General features: G+C 47.9%; 1 protein-coding gene across 1 annotated transcript; it reads left to right on the forward strand.

Annotated features, from left to right (window-relative positions):
- The first annotated feature begins 3,434 nt into the window (after positions 1–3,434).
- Positions 3,435–7,556, forward strand: LOC132533359 (cathepsin G-like). The gene is made up of 5 exons (XM_060174156.1): positions 3,435–3,528; positions 4,983–5,130; positions 6,434–6,569; positions 6,680–6,934; positions 7,362–7,556. The coding sequence occupies exons 1-5, from the start codon at positions 3,474–3,476 to the stop codon at positions 7,515–7,517; spliced, it is 750 nt and encodes a 249-aa protein (XP_060030139.1). The 5' UTR covers positions 3,435–3,473; the 3' UTR covers positions 7,518–7,556.
- The last annotated feature ends 324 nt before the right edge of the window (positions 7,557–7,880 follow it).

Consider the following 7,880-nt stretch of genomic DNA (forward strand, 5'->3'; position numbering starts at 1 on the left):
TTTAACCTTCTGGGAGTATGGACCCAGGGTCATTATGGGGTGCAGAAGGTGGAAGGTCTGGCTTCTGTAATTGCTTCCCCACTGAACATGGGCGTTCACAGGTCGATCCATACTCCCAGCTTGTCTCCCTCTTTCCCTAGTGGGGCAGGGTTCTGGGGAAGCAGAGCTCCAGGACACACTGGTGGGGTTGTTGGCCCAGAGAGGTCCAGTTGGGATCATGGTAGCATCTGGAACCCAGTGGCTGAAAAAAGAGTTAACATATAAAGTCAAACACATTGTTGACTAATTATGAACCTAAAGGCTGGAATATTGTAGATGAAGATTTGGGGTCTCCATTTTGAAGATAGCTAGTAGGCCTATTATAGTTATATTCCAAAGTGTCCGTGACTATACTAGTTTTTCCTGAGCCTGACCTCTGATATGCAGGTGGACCCAAGTTATTATCTGGGGAGATGATGTCATGGCTGGAAAAAGGGCTAGAAAGCTGGATCAGGGAAGAGAATAGCTACCAAATATGGGAAAAGGTATATAAATATTGTTGACTGTAGACCCCATTGATTTGATCTGGGACCCATATTCAGCTTAGGAGCCTATGTAACCCCTGCATCCCTGTAGGTCTGAGCTCACATTCTGTGGTCATAAGTAGGAATGTTCCAAGGTGACCCAATTTCAGGACCCATCTTGCTCAGGTGGGACATGCAGCCTCCCTTCAGAAGATGGAATGTTCTCTACTGTTGTTGATCCACATTGAGGGCAAGGTCCTATGGGGGCCCACAAAGGGATCTATTGTGTTGTTCCTGGTGGAAATGACCAGTGACAATGGAGAGAGGGATCTATTTGAGGTCTAAGCCCATCATGTCTGTGTAAAAAACTCAGGACTCCCTGAAAAAAAAAAAAAAAAAAAAGAAAAAACAAAGAGTGGTGTTTAAGGTAGCATTGAAGATGGTGTTAAGGTAGCTTCCTCCTGCAAAGCCATGAGGTCCATAACTGGTAGTTAGGGTCAACAGAACCTAAGGGAGAGAGGAGGAAGTGACCAAGCAACTCTGGCAACTGCCAACACGAGGACTGTATTGTTGGCAGTGTGTGGGGCCCAGGGAGGAGAAGAGGAATATCCTACTTTAATTTCCCAACATCCCAGAGGAGAAAACAACTGCAACTGGCGGAAATGTAATCAAACAGTCAAAGGGAGATGTGAGTAGCCGTGGGTATTGTGACACGCGCTTCAGTTTTATTGGTTCAAATACCACAGACGAGTCACAGGACTGGGAAAGGAAAGCACATATATTCCCACACCTCTCACACAGCCCTCTCTTCATCCAAACGTTATTTCCTTTTATACTGCTTCTAAATTTTCTATTAGTGATTTAATAATGATTAACAAGATTGTAAGATAACAGAGGTACAACTCCACACAGTTCCCACCGCCAGAGTTCTGTGTAGCATCCCCTCCATTGGAAGCTTCCCTGTTCTCTCCCTCTGGGAGTGTGGACCAAAATTCTTTATGGGGTGAAGGAGCTGGAAGGTCTGGCTTCTGTAATTGCTTCTCTGCTGGACATGGGTGCTGGCAGGTCAATTCATACCCCCAGCCTGGTTTTCTCTCTCCCTGGAAAGGTGGGGCTCTGAGACGTGAGGTTCCAGGACACATTAAATATTCTTTTCCTTTTTTCTTTCTTTTTTCTTTTTCTCTTTTTATATATATTTTTTATTTTTACCAGAGCACTGCTCAGCTCTGGTTTACGGCAATGCAGGGGATTGAATCTGGGACTTTGGAGCCTCAGGCCAGAGAGTCTCTTTGCATAACCAATATGCTATCTACCCCTCAAAAAAATTATATTTTTAATCTCAGCTCTGGTGGTTCCAACTCTCTACTGAGAATGACAATTTTTTATTATTTATTACCCCACTGGATTATCTCTTTTGAAATGAGATTGTGCAAGCCTTTCATCCATTTATTAATCTATTTATATCAATTCTAAATATATGTGGGAAATAGCCAAGACACTCTTGCCAAACAAGATGGGAGGTATTGGTTGGCAAAAAAAAAAAAAAAAAAAAAAAAAAACTTCATAGGATTTATATTATTGTTAATTAATTTATAGGATGTGTTTCAAGATCTTCTCAATTAAGAGAGGTGGGGAGATAGGGAGAAAGAGAGATAGACCCTGAGAACCTGCTTTTGCCACTTGTGAAATAACTCCCTGCACATAGGAAGCCCAGGGCTCGAACCCAGATCTTTGCATGAGACTTTGAGCTTAGTACTATGTGTGCTTAACTGGGTGTGCTACTGCCCGGCCTCTGTGACATTTCTTTAAAACACAGATACCTAGATATGGATTGCTTTTCACTATCCTGGTGGAAATTAATTTATCTTTTTAAATCTCTAATTAGATACTTTCTTTTTTATTTTTTTTTATATTTATTTTATTTATTTATTCCCTTTGTTGCCCTTGTTGTTTTATTGTTGTAGTTATTATTGTTGTTGTCATTGTTGGATAGGACAGAGAGAAATGGAGAGAGGAGGGGAAGACAGAGAGGAGGAGAGAAAGATAGACACCTGCAGACCTGCTTCACCGCCTGTGAAGCGACTCCCCTGCAGGTGGGGAGCCGGGGTTCAAACCGGGATCCTTATGCCGGTCCTTGTGCTTTGCGCCACCTGCACTTAACCCGCTGTGCTACAGCCCAACTCCCAATTAGATACTTTCTATTGTGTCTTTTTTTTAAGTCATTATCTCCATGTCAGAAGTATAAGTAAATATATGTGCACCCTTCTAAGACTATAATGGCATGTTTTTATGGTTTTTTTTTAGATGGACACAGAGAGGTAGAGTAACAGAGTGTATATGAAAAAATACTTTTATTTTCATGTCTTTCTGTGTTTGATTGACACTTTTGCCTCTGAGCTTTCCAGGCTATTAATTCTCTTTGCAGCTTGTCTAACCTGTTACTAATTTTATCCACTGTGTCTTTGGGTTTGGTTACTTTATTTTGGAAGTCATACATATGCAAGTCCTTTTCAAGGACTGCTCACTTTTTTAAGGTTTCATCTTCCCCATAGCTCTTTAAAGTTAAAATGATTCCAGAGACATAGGTTTCATGCTTCGAGGCTACCAGGTTTCATGCTTTGAGTGACATGGTTACATTTGGAGGGTGTGGGTTTGTGGGACAAGGTGCCCAGAGCCCCCTCCTCATTGCCCTGGGCGCCCCTCACTGCTGTCAGCACTGATGCAGCAACCCTGAGAGATGTGATGGCGCTGGCTGGGATCACTCACTCTTCCTCAGGTTACTGGGAGTCTGGGAGTCATTGAGCAAACCTCCTGGGTGGCTATGGATGATGAAACCCACCCCCACCACCCACCAGCAGGAGAATGGGACAGAATTCTCAACCCCCCTCAACACCCCACCCCCTTTCTCTTGCTAAAAGCCTGGGAGGAGGAAGCACCAGCTGCCATTCACTGAGCAACCTTCCCAAGAAGATGCAGCCACTCCTGCTGCTGGTGGTCTTTCTCCTGCCCCCCAGGACTCAGACAGGTGAGCCACCTTCCCTCCCTCAGGGCCTGAGCTCACCCCACAGACTCTGGGGCCAAAACTGCCAGGCGCTTCCTAGCCATAGCACTGGCATACACTCACCAAGGTTCCTGAATTCAGTCCCTCCAGTTCCTCATCTTTAAGATGTGCATTGAAATGTCTGTATCATATCACCATGCATAAAGGTCTTGGTTCGAGTCCCCCCTCCCCACCTGCAGGGAAGACACTTCAGGAGCAGTGAAGCAGGTCTACCGGTGTCTATTTTTCTCTCTCCATATCTACATATCTATCTCCCCTCCCTTATCAATTTCTCTCTGTCCTGTCAAGTAAAAATAAAGTAGAAAGGAAAAAAAATGGCTGCCAGGAACCATGGATTTGTAGTGTCATTTATATTCAAGCCCCAGTGATAACCCTGGTGGAAAGAAAGAAAGAAAGAAAGAAAGAAAGAAAGAAAGAAAGAAAGAAATTCCTATGTCACAGTCTCTATGAGAATGAAACGAGTGTGCATAAAACTCTTAGAATAAGGCTCCTAGGGAGACAGCATAATGCTATGCAAAAGAATTTCATGCCTGAGGCTCTAATGCCCCAGGTTCAATCCCCAGCACCACAACAAACCAGAGCTAAACAGTGCTCTGATCTCTCTCCCTCTCTGTCTGTGTGTGTGTGTGTGTGTGTGTGTGTGTGTGTGTGTGTGTGTGTGTGTGTGTGTATTATATTAAAATGATAAATAAAATTTTAAGATGCTTTTTTAAAACTCTTGGAATACTATACAGTATATGAGTTCACTCAGCCACACACAGGTCAGAGCCCAAGATATAAGGCTTAAGAACTAACCAGCCCATCACCTCAGGTCTAGATTCTTACAAGCCAGCCCCACTGCTAAATTCACAGGGATGAGGCCAGGTGGTGGTGCACCTAGTTGAGAACACATGGGCTGCATCAGGACCCAGGTTTGAGACCCCGGTCCCTATGTGCAGGGTGAAAATTTTGCAAGTGGTGAAGCAGTGCTGCAGGTGTCTCACTCCCTCTCTATCACCCTCTTCCATCTCAAATTCACGCTGTATCTATCCAATAAATAAAGAAATGAAGAGGGATCTTGGAAACTCCTAGTAGCAGGGAATGTCCAGGAAGAAAGTAACAGGGAATATCCAGGAGAGGGCGCTCCAACAGACTCTGGATTTGCCCATCCACTGGTGCAATTTCTACAGAGAAAACATAACCTGGACTTTATCTACAACAAAAGTTGTTCTCTGGGGGAGAGTGGAAAGGGCTGAGATCTGGGGTGGGGAGTGGATTCCTCTTCAAGCCAGCAGTGTAGAACCGGGGGCGCTCCTCCATAGTTTGGACCCCGAGACCCCAGTTCTCCCCAATGAGCCCTCCTGCCCCAGCTTCAGCTCCTGCCCTGGCCATCGGCCGCCCTCAGAGAACAGAGACAAGTGCTGGCTGCTTCCTTGCAGGGCAGATCATCGGAGGCCGCGAAGCCACGCCCCACTCCTGCCCCTACATGGCTTATCTTCGGGTCCAGACCCCAGTGGGGACCGTCAGTTGTGGGGGGTTCCTGGTGCGAGATGACTTCGTGCTGACAGCAGCTCACTGCCATGGAAGGTGAGGGGCTGAGGTGTTTCCCAGCGACCAGTGACACAGCCCGGGAGAGTTCATGAGGGGAGCATCTGGAGGTTGAAAATGAGACCGACCAGGATGGGAACAGAGGGTGGGAACAGGGAACAGGACAGTGTGAATGAGAAGGAGACAGCTCACTTGGATAGGGTGCTGCTTTGCTGTGTGTGACGCAGGACTGAGCCTGGCCCCCATCACACTGAAGGAAGCTTTCACTCTCTCTGCCTCTATAAAAACGGGAGGGAGTCTGCAGCAGGTTAAGCACACGTGGCACAAAGCGCAAGGACCAGCATAAGAATCCCTGTTCAAGCTCGGGCTCCCCACCTGCATGGGAGTCAATTCACAGACAGTGACGCAGGTCTGCTGGTGTCTATCTTTCTCTCCCTGTCTCTGTCTTCCCCTCATCTCTCCATTTCTCTCTGTCCTATCTAGAAATGATGACATCAATAACAACAATAATAATAACTACAACAACAATGAAAAACAAGGGCAACAAAAGGGAAAATAAATAAAAGAATAAAAAATGGGAGGTGGAGAAGAAGGGGAAGACAAGGGCAAGAAGAGGAGGCAGGAGGAGGAGGGGAAGAGGAAAGGAGGAGGATGGGGTGGAGGGAAGGTGGAGGAAGAGGAGGAGGAAGGAAGCAGGAAGAAGGGAGGAAGAGAAGGGGGGATTAGGGGAGGAGGAAAGAGAAGAGGAGAAGGAGGAAGAGGTGGGAGAGGAGGAGGAGGGGAGGAGAAGAGGAGGAGAAAGGGAGGAGGAGGGGAAGAGAAGGAGGAAGAGGAGGAAAGGAGGATGTGGTCAAAAGAACAGGAGACAGCTGTGGGGTGGCAACATTGGTAGAATGAAATGGCACAGAATGTACCAGTGATGCTCTGATTCTCTCTTTCTCAATAAACAAACAAACAAACAAACAAAAGCAAGGGAGGGTGATCCAGGAGGAGGCTCAGTAGGAAAGGCATTGGGTTCTCAAGCATTAGGCCACGAGTCCGGTTCTTTCTCTGTCTCCACCTTTCTCATGCATAAGTTAATTAATTAATAATCTTTTAAAAATACAAGGGAGAACTAGAAGGCAATGGAGCTCAAAATAAGATTTCTAGTAATCTCTCAGCCATCCTAGGGAAGGCAGAACTGAAGGTCTCTCTGTTCTGGGTGTCCAGCTCCAGACTGCTGGGAAGCAAAGGGCAGAGAGCTCAGCCAGGCACAGACAGGCTCCCCGGTCCCCTAGGCTCAGCTCCCATCCAGCCCTGCAGAGCTGGAGGCCTGGCACTCCCGGACCACCTTTCCTTGCAGCTCTATAGTGGTGACCTTGGGGGCCCACGACATTGGGGCTCAAGAAAGGACCCAGCAGCGCATCCCTGTGAGCCAAGCCATCAGACACCCTGACTATAACCAGCAGGAACTCCAGAATGATATCATGCTCCTAAAGGTACCTACCACCAACTGAGGGAGGGGGCTTCCTGGAGGAAGCATCCTGGTGGGAGGAAAGGGGTCTAGGGTGAGAGCTGCCCCTGAATACTGGCTCTCTCTTCCCTCCAGCTGCAGAACAGTGCTCGGCGGAATTCAGCTGTGTGGCCTGTGAGTCTGCCCATGACCCCAAACAACCTGCCTCTGGGGACCAGGTGCTCAGTGGCTGGCTGGGGCCTGGTGGGCCTGAACAGGAGGACAGAGAAGCTCCATGAGGTGCAGCTACAAATAGAGTCGAACCAGGAGTGCAACCAGCGCTTCAGCTTCTTCAATCTCCACACACAGATTTGTGTGGGTGACTCCAGGGAGAGGAAGAGCGCCTTCAGGGTGAGCTCAGTACATTGGCCTGCACTGCCTGAGACAGCCCTCCTCCCACCCCCACCCCCACCCCCACCCCCACAGCCTGGGCAAACTAGGGGTGGGGACAGATTACAGCCAAGGCCTCACCTGGGAAGCAGGAGGCTGCAGCTGGGGTTCTTCCCCATCAGTCTAACCCCTGGGGCAAAGGGAGGAGCACCAGGCCTCCCTGCACAGGCGGCACCACTCTCCTGTGGGCAAGGGGTGCCTGCACTCTGTGTGGAGACCATTAACCCCACCAACACCTGCAGCCCAGAGATGAAAAGACCCAGAAGCTCCATCCTGTCCCCCACAGTACTCCCATATCTCCCTCACAGTTCATCCACTCTGCCTCCTCAGCCCCAGGGCAACAGGAACAAGGAGGCCTGACTTCCAACACCTTCTCTTTCACCCACAGGGAGACACTGGAGGGCCCCTGGTATGTAACAGAGTGGCCCAGGGCATTTTCTCCTATGGAAACAGTGTGGGGATTCCTCCAGCCGTGTTTACCAGGATCTCCAGCTTCATACCCTGGATAAATAGAACAATGAGGCGGTTCACACAGTCAGACTGAGACCCTCCTGTGACTGTTCTGCTTTGGGGCAGAGTGTTGGGGGGGGGGGGTGTCCGTTTGTTGTTGTTGTTGTTGTTGTTGTTTTGGGGGGGAGGATTGGCAAGATGTGCATAAATAAACATAAATACCTATGACTATCAAGGAAATAAAGGAGTTTTCATTTGTTTATTAAACATTGCTCAGTACATAATAAATGATTCTGAGCTCCTTCAGGAAAGGGGACATCAGATGTGGGGCTGAGATGGGCAGGTAAGGGGGATGACTTCGTATGTTATAACACAGGACTTACAAATCTGAGGACCCAATTGCAACACCCAGAACCTTCATATGCCACAGCTGAGCAGTAATCTAGTCTCTTCTCTC

Source organism: Erinaceus europaeus, chromosome 16 (genome assembly GCF_950295315.1).
Source record: "Erinaceus europaeus chromosome 16, mEriEur2.1, whole genome shotgun sequence".
Lineage (NCBI taxonomy): Eukaryota > Metazoa > Chordata > Mammalia > Eulipotyphla > Erinaceidae > Erinaceus > Erinaceus europaeus.